The sequence below is a fragment of the Aquila chrysaetos genome, chromosome 1 (assembly GCF_900496995.4).
Source record: "Aquila chrysaetos chrysaetos chromosome 1, bAquChr1.4, whole genome shotgun sequence".
Taxonomy (NCBI): Eukaryota; Metazoa; Chordata; class Aves; order Accipitriformes; family Accipitridae; genus Aquila; species Aquila chrysaetos.
The window spans coordinates 12,184,080-12,199,965 of NC_044004.1; the positions used below are offsets into that span (position 1 = coordinate 12,184,080).

The 15,886-nt window shown below is 38.4% G+C and overlaps 1 protein-coding gene across 6 annotated transcripts in view; it reads right to left on the reverse strand.

Moving 5' to 3' along the window:
- Positions 1-4,974: 4,974 nt before the first annotated feature.
- SORCS2 (sortilin related VPS10 domain containing receptor 2) overlaps positions 4,975-15,886 on the reverse strand; it is a 590,289-nt gene continuing 579,377 nt past the window's right edge. For all 6 annotated transcript variants that reach the window (XM_030008352.2, XM_041124365.1, XM_041124361.1 and 3 more), the window contains one exon: positions 4,975-15,749. In XM_030008352.2, coding sequence (XP_029864212.2) covers positions 15,726-15,749 — 24 coding nt within the window. In that variant the 3' untranslated portion in view covers positions 4,975-15,725. The remainder of the gene's footprint in view (positions 15,750-15,886) is intronic.

A 15,886-nucleotide genomic window follows, 5' to 3' on the forward strand; every position in this document is an offset into this window, starting at 1 on the left:
CCCTAAGAAACTGAAGTGGATCAAAATCAAACTGAGCTAATTATCAGGCTACTTAACGATGAATAGAGCAACTCCTTATAGATGACTGACAGATGAGATATTGAAAAGTGATGAGCCATAATTACTCCTTGTTGCTTTTCTTGGATTTAGCTTTTGCTCCCATTACACTAAAATTATTACCAAATGTCATGCTTAAGTAGAAAATACATTTCATTTTACCAAACTCAGGGAAGCAGTATTATAAAGTAGTCTGATTTGTTTCCTTTCTGTACTCACAGCCTCCTTGACCTCAGGAGAAAAAGGTGGTCAGCATTTTTAAAACATGTCATGGTGGTATAACTAATAAGAATTGTCTCTCAAGTAGACACAGCTTTTTGTCCGCTTAATCAAAGCTTATAACCCCTCACTGCCTTTTGTCAATTAAAAAGCCTTCAAAGCAAATTATTAGTATTTCTCTAGAGAAAGAAAGAATGTCTGTAGAAAAGATATCTATAGGACAAGTTGTATAAAAATGTTATATATAAAATATACATTTAGAATAATATAATATATACTATTATTACAGTATAATAGTATATATGCAAAAATTAGAAAATTAGTACCTTAAGTTACTCAGGCTCATGGCCTAAAAAAGCCTTAAAGAGGATCTTAGTGTTTTTCTGTAAGCTACATTTAATGTTTGGTCTACAATTACATCCCAAAGGCATTTAATATGAAAGACCCCACCAACACCTTACTTCTTGTGGTTTATTCCTGCAGGTGGGCAGCCACATTGTAAGCATTGCAGTGCTTTAATGTTAAGTTCTTCTTTTTTATGTATTTTTTTAAAATTTGTGCCTAAAAGTCGAGCACCGTCAGACCCCTTATTACAGTACTTAAGCACAGGGCTTTATAAAGAAGGGCTCCTGGCTAGAGAATGAATGATGGCAAATGTGACACCATTTTTTGAATGGAGAGGGAAAAAATCAGGAATCACAGACTTTTACAGCTGTACTGAGCAAATTGACAGATGGTATAATAAAGTGAAGAATTAGTGAACAGACTGAGGAATCACTGTACTGGGCTAGAGTCAACACAGGTTTTATACTGGAGTGTCATTGCTCATGAAGCGCTGAGAGGTGTGTGAGGCTGTTAGTGAGCATCCAGGAAAAGAACATACTCTGCTTGGATTTCTTCAACACACTTTTGACAAGATCCATCACTAAAGAGGTTTAAGGAGCTACTGGAGAAAATTAAAAGGCCCAATAGGATAAATAACTGGTTGGTAAACAAACAAAAAAATAGGGCATAAATTCTCTATTTTCAGTGGCTTTGGCCTTTCCATTCAGCCTTGGGATTCCACAGGGCTGGGGTCTGAGCCTTGTGCATATCAGAATATTCAGAAATAATTGAAAAAAAACCCCAGACAAATTTGTTGTTACTAATATAGTCAAGATAGTAACACTAAAAGCCAGCTACAAGGAGTTGCAGAAATACCATTCACAACTTCACTGGTGATTAAAAGGTCAGAAGAAATTCAATGTAGAGAAATATAGAAAGAGCTGCCTGTGGTAAGAAAAGAAGAAAAAAGAACCTCAAAAACCCCCCAACCTAGACAATTAAGAGTGCCAAAATACGACTACACCCAAGATGATCATGGCGTTTTAATAGTTAGGTTGATGTACTGCATAGTAACAATAATTAGAAAAAAAGAAACAAAACAAAAAAAACCCCAAAACACAGCAAAAAAACCCTGGCAAATATCATGTGGTCTAAAATCAGCACATAGCTCTAGAGCCTGTCTGACTTGCACAACTCGCACAAACAAGTGTTAAAGAAAAGAAAACCACCCACCTGGCATCCCTGATACCTCCATCATCTGCTTTAGGACCTACAGAACATTATCCAAAGTCTGGGCACTGATAAACGCATATGGGTGATGGTACAAGATCAAGAAAGAAATCCAAAAGCCTAGCCCTCTCCCTACAAGGAAAATTATTGCTAGTACAATGAAATTCAAGGGGAAAAGAAAGGTCTTTTCAGTGTGAAAAAAAAATCTTGAGGAGAGGAGGGAATATGTTAAAAGGTTATAAAAATCAGCACCAGAGTGGGGAATGAAATAATAGTCCCTGTCACTAACAGTACAAACTCTGAGGGTATCAGAATTAATGGGGCAGGTTCAAAACAACTACACAGAGGTGCTTTCACTCACTGCCGAATTCAGCTACGGAAGTTGTTGCCACAGAATTTTACAGATGCTAAAAGCTTATATGGGTCCATAAACAATAAACAAAATTCATGGCAGAAAAGAATTACTTAAGGCTATCAAACAGAAAGCTACCAGCTCCAAAGTGGGAATGTCCAGCTCCGGGGTGGATGGAGGCTGGAAGCGCATACTGGGTAAGTGTCCTCGTGTGCTTTCCCCTGCCATATTGCTAATAATAAGTGAAGCTGGTTTCTTTCATAGAAGACTATTTAATTTTTCCCACCAGCAGTTACAAAAGCATTCCCTCCTATAAAATAATGTATCATATTCTTTTCAATTTGATTTTTAAAGCAAGGATCTCTCTTAAGATCAAGACAATGCATTATTATTCCTTCACAATATATTAGACAACTGAAAGAATTAAATTACAGCAAGGATATTCCTCTTCAATAATCTCTCCTGATGACAAGGAAATAATTTTCCTATTAGATTTTGTAGAATTACAGCTCAGTACAGTTACAGCTACATGGTCCCGAGTTGAACTTAAGTGAAAAGCTTCATTCCTTGTTTCATTATTGATTTTTAAATAGACTTGATAATTGCTGTCACTGAATTATTCCTTGTAACTATTACTTTTTTAACCTGTTTTTTTTAGCATGTACTGCTGCTTCTGATTTTTTTGGAGGTCAGCTTTTGGTGAGATGCTGTCATGGCAAGAATGGATCCTTTTATCAGGTTAAAAATACACTGAGCAGCATTTGTAGCATTTTGCTTCAGCTTTTGAAAACCATGAGGGTCAGAATACAGTAACATTTTCACCACAGCAGCTGGATTCATATGAAAGCAAAGTATCTTTCAGGGCACAAATCACAAAAAGAAAAAAAATGGAAAAGAAATCAGTGTCTTAATGGAAAACAGGAAAAAATATTGGCTGGTATTTATGACTCAGAAGTTTTATTATAGAGACATAATTTATGATGATGTTGCAACCAGTTAGGCTTCAAAATAGTGTAGCAATTAATATGGCTTTGATGAGGACAGCAAAGGAAACAGAAGTGAAGTGATTATCTTATTCTTTTTTCCATGGAAATTGGTTTCTGAAGTTAAATAGCCCTTTAGGTTAAGTATTAGCAAGTTTCATTTGGTGTCTCATGGGAACAGCTTGTCCATGTCTGTTCTCACTCCTGCCCTTCCAACTCAGGAGCTTTTCTCAGAACTATTGGAACATCATTAAAAATAAGAGACTTCAGGGTTTCTTTTCATTTTGCTTTTATTTATATCGGAGCACTAAATTTGGAAAATGAAACGCAGTCACTTGAGATTGAACAGGCTGCTTTTTTAGTGATAAATTGCAGTTTAAAGTCCCAGCTAGTCACAATATAGGATTAAAGAACCTAAAATGACAACCATCAAAATGTTTTCTAGCTGAATTTTACACTAGTAGGGAAAGCTTCAAGCTTCATTTCTGAATCCAGCCTCACATTTAGCATGATGTGCCACAGAGTAGGATCATCTAGCCCATACCGCAGGGTTCCTCTGGCTGCGAAGTCTTTCAGCAGGGACTATGAGAAAGTGCTGAACTAGGGCAGACTGAGAAAAGGAAGTTTAAACTTACATTTTGGAAATTTTTCATTCTAATTGCCCATCTTCCGAGCTTCAAAATATACCCACTGCATGAATAAATAATCCATTCATTGTCCCATTAAAACTTCATTGTAGTCTATAAATTTTCTATGGCTAATTAAAAAATCGGTAGGTAATAGTTTATGTTGCTGCTTTGTCCCAGTATGAGGTTTAACAGGACTTCACATTGCACATCCACAACCACAACACTTAGCAACATCTCTGCTCTTCCCTGTTTTGGGCGTAAGGCATGAAAAGAACGGTCAAGTTTTTCTTTTACCAGTGTCAGGCTTTCCCTGGGAAGGCCAAGCTGCACAGCAGCAACTACCTGTCAGCAAACCATAAACTGTATTCCAACCCTAAATCTGAGCTAAGCCAGTAGCAGCTCACCTCAAAACTTTGAAGCAGGGAAGAATGTCCAAATTGCAGGGATGCATGACATCATATTCTGACTTTAGCAATTCAGTGACCTTTGCAAAGATAAGAGAGCGCTCGCCAGGATCAGTAACAGCAACAGCACTTTGAGAACCAGAGTTTTGATTTGCAGACCCCTCAATATTGCAAGGAGGATGCAGCTTCTATACAGCACAGGCAACTCTTCAGGAACACAGTAGGATAAAGGAAAGACAATTCAGTTAATAAAGAAAAAAGAATAAATAAGGAGCAAGTAGTGTGTGAAGCCAATGAAAATGGAAGAGTTTGGAATAAAGACATGGGAAAGGCAGAAGAACACACACAGCTTTGTTCTGTTTATGGCTTTCTATTACAGGGAGATCAAGGCTGAAACCTGCTGAATTCTTTAATTCTTTAGCTAGACAGAAATACTCAGCCTTTGATTCAGTGGAGTTCTAGAAGAACATTTATTTTTCTTCACCTGCAGTTGCATGGCTTCAGTCTCACCACAGAGTGTCACCCTGCACCAATTATACTGCAGCAACTCCACTCCGGAGCAGAGTTGAGCTGCAGTATAGGAGGATGAAGTGGAGTAGCTAAAGTGGAGGAGGATGAAGCTTTGCTGCAGCCTTTGAGTTCAGTGCTGCTGAAGTTGAGTAGTTTGCCGCTAATTACTGATAAATCAAAACACACACACAAATTCTGGGGACTGGTTAAACCATTTTCCTCCACAAATCCCATGAAATGCTTCACAAGAAAAACAAAGCAACCAATAGTTTAGAACCGAATTTTATTAAAGAAAAACCTGTAGTGCAGGTTCTCAGGACAAATGCATACCTTTGGATGCAGTGGAGTACACAGGTACGTATACAGTAGTTTGTCTGCTACATGTTTGGAAGCTGAAAGAGACTGTGATAATCTGTACTGCACAGTTCATCACCATCATTAAAAGTTGCCAAAAACTTGGTTGTGATCACTAACAGATACTTGGTTATGTGTGTGCACTACATATTGCACAAGACTTTTGATTAAGCTATTAATTGTGCAATTGAATCACAGTTAAGTGTTACATTAAGCATATTCAAACATATATTTGTTTTTGTTTTTTTTTTTTCTCAAAAACAGCACGTCACTACAAAACTGCCATTAAATGTTACATATTTACAAAAATATACAAATAACACTTTTCCCCATTTATGACAATGCACCAGTTATGGATTAATTTCATTCTTCCCTTGAGCCCTGGTACTGTATACAAAGAAACCTGCTCAAAGTCAAGGTCTCCTGAAACAAAATTAGGAAAAGGCATGTACTGTTTTCACAAATACTAGAATGTGTGCAAAGGCAAAAGGAGAGGACTGCGTAGTCATGTATGTTAAAGGTATGGACTATAGCATACTTATGGCAACTAAGAGCCTTTACACGGATTGGAGGGGCCCCTTTGTCAGAAATCTGGTTAGAAACACAGTGTTAAGCATTTGCTGATCATATTCTGGAAAAGCAGTTGCAAGTAGTTCAAAAACTAAAAGTTCTGCCTTGGTTGTAATTAGCTTACATCTACCCAAAGTACTCTCGTGCTAACCATGAGAACAAGAATTACAAGTGAAAATCAGCCAGTCACCTGTGTGAGTACAGATGCAGTGAGATGATAACTGATTTTAGCCTGCAGCTGCATTTCAAATTCACCGTGGGTGAGTGCCTTTCTTCTGTAACAGAAAGCTGAACTGACAAAGTCTGTGGAACTGCAGAGTCATAATTAGGGTAGAATTTGGCCCTGTAATGCCGAATAAATAATGCTCCGCATGAACAACAGGGTAACCAGAAATGCTTTGTGAATCTTCCCAAGAAGTATGTCAAGTCTAGTTTTTATTTTATTGGCTTTCATATCTTTACCAAGAGCTGTAGCTCTAATTAGCCAAAAAATATGATTTGGGCTAGGTTTAATTACCAATTTTTTCTCCTTTTGTCATGAGAGTAGCGCCAGCAAAATCTGTATGATTTATCTGTCCAAGTCTGGAATGTGAGATTTTGGACCCACCTGTGCTGCAAACAGCCACAGATGCACTGTAAATATGCCAGTATTCATCCTTTACTCTTAAAATGGAAAATTCTCCCATTCCAACTCTCATTATCTCTCCAAGTCTTCCTCCACTACTTAATCCAGGGTGAATTGATATTCCTAGTGCAGCTTCATAAATACAGAGCAATGATACTATGATAATTTCATTTGGGTGAGGAAGGGCAATAGTTGATGTCTCCTAAGACCACACTTGGAATGCATCACTAGTGTGATGTTCCTTAGAACCACCTCCCCTTTTGCAAAGAAACATATCTATGGTTAATGGAAAGGTAAATCACAGAAGTTGTACGTATTTGTAAAAATAAGTGGTAAGTAAAGCACAAAAGTGAAAGCTTCCCAAAGTGCCCTGACAGCTGATGAAGTTCCCCACCTCTTCCAATCTGCTATTCCTCTGCAAATTTTTTCTTGTATTTTTTTCTCAGCTACACAGAAGAGTATAAAAATGAGTTAATCCCCTTTTGACATCACCCCAGCTTACTGGCAGAACCACAATCGGAGAAAAGCGACTCAGAAGAGGCTGGGATCAAAGGGAGAATTCAAGTATATGTCTCCATTTGATTACATTTTTCCCTCCAGAGCCTTCTGCATGGCAGCAAGCGCAGCCCATGACTTACACCCATGAGGAAATAAATCATAGCTTGTCAGTGACAAATAAAAAAAGGAGCTGTACTCAAATGCCTGGTGTGTATATGAAATGGAGGAACTCTGTCTTCCTAAAATTAAAATTTCTAGTCACATGTTCAGTAAACTCCAGTGGCTGGTGTTTACCCGCAGGAACGCTATACCAACTCATCCTCTCTAAACATTATAAAATTACAGCTCATCGAGGGATTCCAGCAAATTACATTTAAGCGGTATAAATCCAAGACACAGACCCTATAAAATAATTCTCCTCCCTTGCCTCCTAGCTCAGTGCTGTGCTAAGAAGGAGCACCATCAGCAAATGCCCTACAATCATCTCAGAAGTAAACTTACATTGGAGCTACCTCTGGAGTACACAGGCATACATCCTGGCTCCTGGGAAGCAACCTCTTTTCCACGCACCTCAAGTGGGATGTTGCTGTTAGTCTTAAATTACAGGTAGAAATGTTGATAATTTTCCATGCTCCTGGTGCTGCATCAGTTTAGACTCATGGTTTAAAGTCTCTGTATGCAGTCAGCAAAACTGAAAACAGTTACCATTACGAATTAAAGTAAGCTCCAAGGCTTAAGCAAAACAAAATAAACAACTCAGGGCAAAATCATACACACTGGTAACACTGACTTTCTCCCTACTCTTCCTTGTCCTGTTTAGTCTTGTGCTCTGCTCCCTCCTGCATCTCTCACATACGCTCCCTCTCTAACACAGGCTCTACCCTTCAAAGATACCACTGAGCTTTTCCATTATTGTATTCCCATTGACTTCTCCAAGCTCCTCCAACAAGAAGATTCTCCCAAACCTATCTGTTGACATTGCTTAAACTTGTATTTTATGGAACTTGAAAGCAAGCCATTTGCCTCTGCCTCTAGGGAAGGTTGCATACACACCCATCCCACAAACCTGACAAGTCAAATTGCTCCCAAGAGGAATGATTCCCGGTCCTGCTCCTCTATTAGCAATGGACCCTCTTCACCTCACTTATTCTTCTGCTTCAGGTTGTAACAAATCATCTAAAAGGTTACATACTACCTTGGGCCTCAATATTTCCCATACTGAAATACAAACGCAGCCCAATGGCCTGGCAAAGTGTCTTTTGCCCAACCTTGCTGCAGTTCTGTACCTGCCAGATTGAACGGCTGCAAAGCAAGCCAGCCCTCGCCGTGCTCCAGGAAACTCATGCAAACACTATGTCTCATCCCCATAACCCAAAATGAGGCAGAAGGAGGTATTTGGGAGATAATGGGTATAGCTGTCTGTCAATTAAATATATATTTTCCACAACAGGCCAACAGCAAGGTCAATATATACATGGATGAGGGAGGAAAAATGCTAGTTATTTATTCTTCAGGAAGGATAACACTCATCGACGTCTCAGACTAGAAGTATGTGCTCTCTGGGACAAGCAGCTGAGAGAAGTCCTGGAAAGGCAAAAGGGAAGAGTTCCAGAAAGATTCAGAGAAAATGAAAGTCATAATTAAAAGTGAAAGGATTAAAAGAACCAAAAGTGGGAAAGAAACAGGAAGGATGGACTGCAGTGAGAAAAGCACAGGGGAACTACACCAACCCAGAAAACAGCACAGAGCTCAGAGGAGAGACAGGGATGGGGAAGAGATCATGATTCTTCTTGTTACCACTTAGGACACAGCAGGGTGCATATCCAAATAAAAACACGGATAGAAACAGAACATAAAGCAAAACAAAAACCAAGGAAGAAAAAAGTGGACTGTAAAGAACTGTCATCAAGAGAAGGAGGCAGGCAAGGCACAGCAACGAACAGCAGCAATAATGCAAAAGAATAAAAGGACAAAAAAAGGAGGGGGGAAGAAACGAGGAGAAACAAAAGAGAATGGAAATTCAGACAATCTTTTCTATAAAGTGTCACCAATTACTTAGCAAAAAGTTGGAAGCATTAAACAATGCAGGTCACTTCTCTTCAGAGTTCAGCGTCTCAAAAGATTAACCCCAAAGAGAGCAGTATATTTCCAAGCAAACGGAGCCAGTGAATTGGGCATCTTCCTATGTTTGTGATGATATTCTGTAATCTTAACCATTTAAATGCCCTTCTGTGAATCTGGGACATATAAGTAAGTGATGTATTAAAATATTCTCCTTTAGACTAGCTTTATCATTTGCAAACTGCCTATGTGCCTGTTACTGATGTTTGGGGTTTACACTTCTCCTTCTGCATAGTCCTGCCTATTCATAATCTGTGACAAGAATGTCTCAAAAACTGTATGGATACAAGTCTGTTGTTTCCCTATATGAGCTGTTCTCATTAAAAAGCATCTCTTTCACCATTTCAGAAAGATTTTCTTTTCAAACTGTTTTAATTAATAAGCAAACGGTGTGAATTAATACTTTTTTTAAAAACAGAATAAGCCAATTCTTGCCCTTTGATCTGCAAGAGCAGACACTGTCAGTAAGAACTAAATGTAAGTATCAAAAGCTGGCTAAAATTAGCAATAAATAACATAGAAATGTAAGACATGCTTAGAAAGTTATTTGGAATGCCTGGCCTTCCTGGTGATTCATATACTCATTATACCATTAAAAATATGTGCAACAAAGGCATATTATTTAAGTAGTGCCATGTACTGCTGCATGTGTTATTGCTGCCCAGCAGGGCTTTAAGTCCACTGTACCGCAACAAATCAGTGTAAAGATGCAAATTCTACAGAAAGTCAGAAATCAAGTCCAATCAATAAAGCTCAAGTTTGTGTAATGCTTTCAAGTCAAGTGTTGCATGGAAATAATTTTAAACAGAATTACTTGTGTAAGAGAAAGAATCCACTTTTCTCAGGGCTAGTAAATGTCACTCCTAAAAGAAAATCAATCTGGAAGGAGAGAGAGACAAAGAGTATGCAATTAAGAACATGTATTTTTACAGATACTATTAAAAAAAGTATTTTAATACAAACCATAACAGCTCTTTGATAAGGATTTTGTTCACATAGCTATATTGTTGCACTTCAGAGTACATATTTCTAAGCCTTCCAGTATTTCTTTTCTTAGATACTGTCTTCCAGAAGATCTTCTCAGCTACCAGCACATAAACTAGCTGAAAATAGTAATTCTGACAAGCTTCACATAAGGAAAAAAAAAGAGATGAAAAGAATGAAAATCCTTCATTCGGTCATACATGGCTCCACAATTCATATTTTAAGTAATTTGCTACTCCATTTAACAGGAGGAAAAAGGCCAGGACTTAAGACTTAAAGAAATGAGATCTCACATATTAAAAATCATGAAATGAACTTGCTGTATGTATCAATTTCAGAAAAAAAAAAAAAAAAAGACATTTCTAGGATGAATGCATTCTTTAGTCTTCATACCATCCTGATGTACCATTACAGGGCCTTATTTCCCCGATGGTATGTATAATCCTCTCTACTCTATGTAACATACTTGAAAAGAAAGAAAAAATAAAAACTTTGTCCACATGACATTCCCATTCAGATTTGGGACATGAGCTGTTCTAGTCCATCTCAACATTGAGAAACTCTTCTGCACTCCCTCCAGCTTGAGTTTACAACAAGAATTGGAGGAAAATCTGCTGAGGTGATCAATCGGGTAGAAGGGCTGACTTAGGAAAGAAGATTAAAAAATTAAGAGTGCACAGCTTGACATTTCCCAAAGGCTGCGGGGTTAGGCTTTTAATTGCAAAAGCTAACTGGGGGTCTGAGTTATTTCAAAAGTTGTCACTTTGATGATTATAGTCTGAAAATAAGTGAAAAACATTACATATATATCCATGACAGGAATAAACACGCATTTAAATGGCACTGAGAGGGCTAATACTGAAATACTGAAAGGAAATAAAGAACATGAAAATACAGATTTAACATTAGGAAAATGGTCTGAGCAGATCCTGGAACTACTTCTGGGCAATTAAATGCTATTCTAATGGAAGTTTTAGAAAGACTTTCTCAGACTAGTAAGATTAGGCTATATGCCAATCTTGTAAAGAAAGTTGTAGAAGCAATGTGCAATTGGGACTAGAACAGAGAACATGAGCCAGGAAGCAGCTTTTTGGATGGACTTAGAAGACACAACAAAATTTTGCATCTCTAAAATCAATATTTGTGAAGGTAAATGCTTATAAATTTCTTCCTGGTAGAAAGCCAATATTTTGAGAGAAATGTGCAGTTACTTCCATCTAAAAGTCTGAAATAAAAATGAAGATAGAAACAATACAGCCGTATCAATCAATATACAATAACAACTCCAACTGTCAGGGATTGTGCAATGAAATAAAAATTTCAGTCTCTCTTTTCCCCTCAATGTTTCATTAATGAAAAATTACAAAATATTGTTTTATAGGAAACATAGGAAAACTCTATGACTGAAATTGTCATCGATTCTGTCATCAACTTAGCAACATTGTATTCAACTTGAAATAACACTAGAAATTCAAAGCTTATCAGAACCACTGGTTCATCATCAAAAAGTTACTGCAAACAAATGCATGTATTTAATTTCTTAAAAATAATACAGCCCCCCCCCCCCCCCATTTCTTTGAGCATGTATTTGTATAAGGGGGATGGAAACCACTGCAGTTCCATTCTACTGACCTCTGTTAAAGAGACAGCATACAGTAGTAGAGTATTCCCACTAAAGTGATGTCTCATTGAACCTAAACCACAGCTAACCATCATAATCATGTCAGATGAAATCTGCTTTGCACTAGGAACTACTAATGGCAAAGCGCTGATTTGGCCCTGTCTGTCCAGAGGACAGTCATTTAACAAATCATTTACTTTATATGAATAAACACTTTACTCCTCTTTAAACTGGTCATTGAAAGCAGAAAACTCATCAGGAAGAATATAATTCAATGAGAATATCCACAAAGAGTTCAAGGAAATTGGATGTGAATTGGAGATAACAACATCTTGCCTTAGGCTGGTACCTTCTATTTCTTCACACCCATTTCCACCACCCTCTTCTACAGGGTATAAAAACATACATTGATTTATATTGCTTTTATTTTTGAGAAATTAATTTACACTATGTGTGGATTTTCCCTAAATGTCTTCTGAGCATTTCTGAGCACTTTGTATGGATGGACCACTCCAAAGCCATATAAAACATTCAATATCAAAAGGGAAAGCAAAGATACCAGCTGTAAATCTTGATGGCTCTGTTAGAATGCTTCAAATCAGTACAGCTTGGAGCACTCTGAAAAGTACAGGGTGTTTTTGAAATTGCAAATACATCAGAGTTTAAGAAGACCAAAAGGTGTGAATGAGGCCAATACACTGCCAGTTTTGTTGGTTTCAGTATAGTTCAATATCAATGTTGGTAAGTATCACTGTACCCGTTATTATAAGGCTTTTGACCAAATAACACTGCAGAAAAGTAAATTTAAGATACTAGTGTGTAACAGCAAAATCACAGCCAATGTTGCAATGCTACCACATAACAGTATGTTCCAATAACAGTTTTAAAATAAAATTACCTTTTTTTTTAACAGTGATGTACCTTTTTCGGATTATGCATTTTTTACATTGTACGTAATTGCATCTGGTTTCAGCAGACTACCTTTAATAACAGCAATAATTACATGTGAAACAAAGAAAGCGAAACTATTAATAATTTATGCTCAGAAAATTCTTTCACTCTGAAGATCCTGAACAAACAGTGATTAATTGAGCCTCACAATACCCCTGTGAGGTAGATAATTACTATCAGACCCATTTTACAGGTGGGGAAACTGAGGCACATACAGGTTAAGTAACTTGCCCAAAGTGGGTACAGAATACAGGTACCTGACAGCCATCTTGTTTCTTAGCCATCGAATCGCCCTTCCCCACTAACAAATTTAACTGGAATATGTACAAATACTGCACGTCTGTGAGCATGCATGCGTGACTAGCGTTTGTGCATAGAAACAACTCTGTTTCTGTATAAGAATGTATCAGGATCTTAGATACATATAAAGGATAAAATGCTAAGATGTCATGGATGTAGTTCAGGAGATTCAAAATGTAGCCCTAGTGAGACATTTCATTTAAAGATAAACAAAGACACCATGAATGGGAAAATGGTAATGGTATTTTCTCAGTTTTAAAATAATTCGTTTTAAAGTTATTCTTGCCAGGGAATCAAAGGCTTCCTTTATTATCTGCTGGGTATTATTAATACAGTTATGGCAATACTGACAACTCATTAGAAAACAATGTTTTTAAGACATGACAAACCAACCTCACAGGAGTGCTGCATGAATCAAATTAATAAGCATCGAAAAACATTATTACAGGCACTATATTGTGCTAAGTGTTAATTAGAGTACCAAGCGGTTAAATATTCTACGGTGTTCCAAAAGACTCCTGTTATCAGAGACACAAATCACCCTGTATTAAATGTATAAAAATAGCTGTGAAAGCATAAATTAGATGTGTGACCTAGCTGCAACAGTGTCCTTTGCCAACCCGACAAACTGTGGGAAAACAACCCGGAGCTAGAACTTCCATGCCATCCCTTGTCCATGAGGCTAATCTGCTACTCACCTGCCCTATACAAATAACCCTCTTCAGATTTATTTCACAGGAACAAGTAAGCTGTTTGCAATACTATTTTATTCTCTGTTCCAGCTCATTTCCACTAGAAAAAGCATAAAGAGCTGGTGAGAACAGAAAGACCTCTGGTGCAACGATCCCGAGAGTTTCCAATGCACAGCACATTTTGTATTTACGCTTCTCTTCAAGGAACCCAGACTCAGATACATGTACCACCTTGGATTTCTACACAGTCTGGCATACAACAGTCAGCAAGAGCATTGCTTCTCTGTAAATTGGTTTGCACGGCACTCTATAACTATATAGGCAGAAATTTTAGAACAATTTTTGAAATTATTTTCCTGAGCAGTTTGCAAGCGCTTTTCAGAATCTTCACTTAAACTTTTTCACCTAGTTCCTTACAGTAAGTTTATAATCTAGATTTTCTTGTGCTTTACACATACATCCTGTGGGGTTTGTGAGAGCCTACTACACTGAATTATTACATCCCAGTCCATTGCATTTGATGACAATATGCTCTAGGATATCCACAGCTACATGGAAGAATGACTTCAATGCATACAATAATTTTAAGACAGTCCTTTTCTGTCTTACCAGCATTATTTTCTGTTTGTTTGTTCAGAAAGATGTAGTTAGCTATCTGTATCCTCCTTAAGCAAGGTGGTGTGCGGCTTGCCACTAGCATCAGTATGACATTCAGTGAGTAAAGAGCTATTTATTCTCTATCGAAGGCAAAAAGTGAAGAGATTATATAGGTTTCTGAGAGAAGCATCCTAATCCCAGGCAGCTGTGACACATAGGATGCCAGATGTTTAAACTCATCACACCACAGTCCGTTTCCTACACGTCTCCATAAACCTCAGGGAAACAACCAGCGGGGTGTGGATTCACCGCAGAGCCGTTCCCAAGGGATGCAGGGGTCAGGGCTAGGAAACTCTGACCCAACTCACAAAATTGGGATTAGGAAACTCCGACCTGATTCACAAGCCTTTCTGCCCGCAGCTCCTTCAGAAGCCCCACTGCCCTCCCTGCAGAAATGGGGGCCGGTGGTGGTAGGGACTGAGTGACACCCTGTGGTGACGGAAAGGAAATACGAACCCCTAAATCTCAGCCCATCCTCCCTCCCCATGACCCTCTGGATTGTCAAACCAACCCGAGAGGCAAAGGTCAGCTCAGAGTTTGCCCACCCCTGTCTGCCAGGGCAAACAGCCAGGGAAAATCCCAAAGGATGCAAGTGGGAAGGGGATGGTGGTGAGCTACCCAGTCCTGCCCGGAGGAGAGCTCCGACCTACCCGGCACCTCTGCCCTAATAGGAAGTTTTAAAAAAATAATCATACTAAGAAAGCGACTTAAAAGAGGTATTTACACTCTCTGCAAATTTAAAAAGAGACAGGCCACCAGCATGGGGTTTTACAGGGTAACTCATCCGGCAGCTGCCATCGTCCTAAAGGTGCTCGCTTATGAGACAAGAAGGGAACAACTGAAATGACTGTCCACAAGTGAAGGCACCTGGTCTGGAAATAGCATCAAGCTGGTGTTTTTCTTTCACATGGGGTGGGACTGGGAAAGGTACTGGTGCTGATGGTTTGTCAGGACTTGCTACATTTACAAGAGCATTATCCTATATTATGAGATATCTTAATTAACAATTTACTTCCTCTAATCCACAGAAGGGCCTAAGCCTAAATTCATTAGATTGTCTGACACATGTTTAAGTTAAGAGCTTGTATCGACTAGAAGTGCATTTGTCTCCTTGCTCAGTCCTCTCCCAGTACAGAAACACTTGGCCTCCTAAAAAAACGTCATCATGATCAACCAACCATCTGTTCTGGTCTAGTCGCTTGTGTAAAAATCACCTTTTCGGGCTGATGAGTCCCAGCCTTCCGCTGAATACCTCAATTAAAAATATAATTAAAAAGTTACAGTCAATCCTTCTAAAAATAAACCTAAAGAACTAGAGCATATACAGAAAAGAAATAAGGTGGCATTGAAGGTGCCTAGGGCTACAAATTTGCTACCATAGTTTGAGTTTCAATTGGAACGAGTTCCCAGGCCATAGAGTCAACACAAGGCGTATTATCCTTCTCCCTTGGTAACTGATGATGGATGCTTTTTTCCACGGGACTGATAAGAAACCTCCTCTCCACCAGCATTTACAGCCATATTTGCAATTTTGTGACATCACCAGGGAAAAATAAAACGATACAGAGAAGAGTCTTTCGGTTTTTGTGTTCAGCTGTAAATATCAGCTAACCAGGTAACTGTGCATCTCTCTGGAGTTGATGCTCAAAACCACGCCTGAGTGATTGCCTACAAAAATAAAGAAACAAAAGGCCAGCATTAGTGTATTTCAGGCACTTCACAATAAATCCCCCTTTTATGGCAGGGACAAGTCAATCGCATAAAGAGAGTGGCTTTATCAAACAACAGGTCAGGTGAAGGTTGGT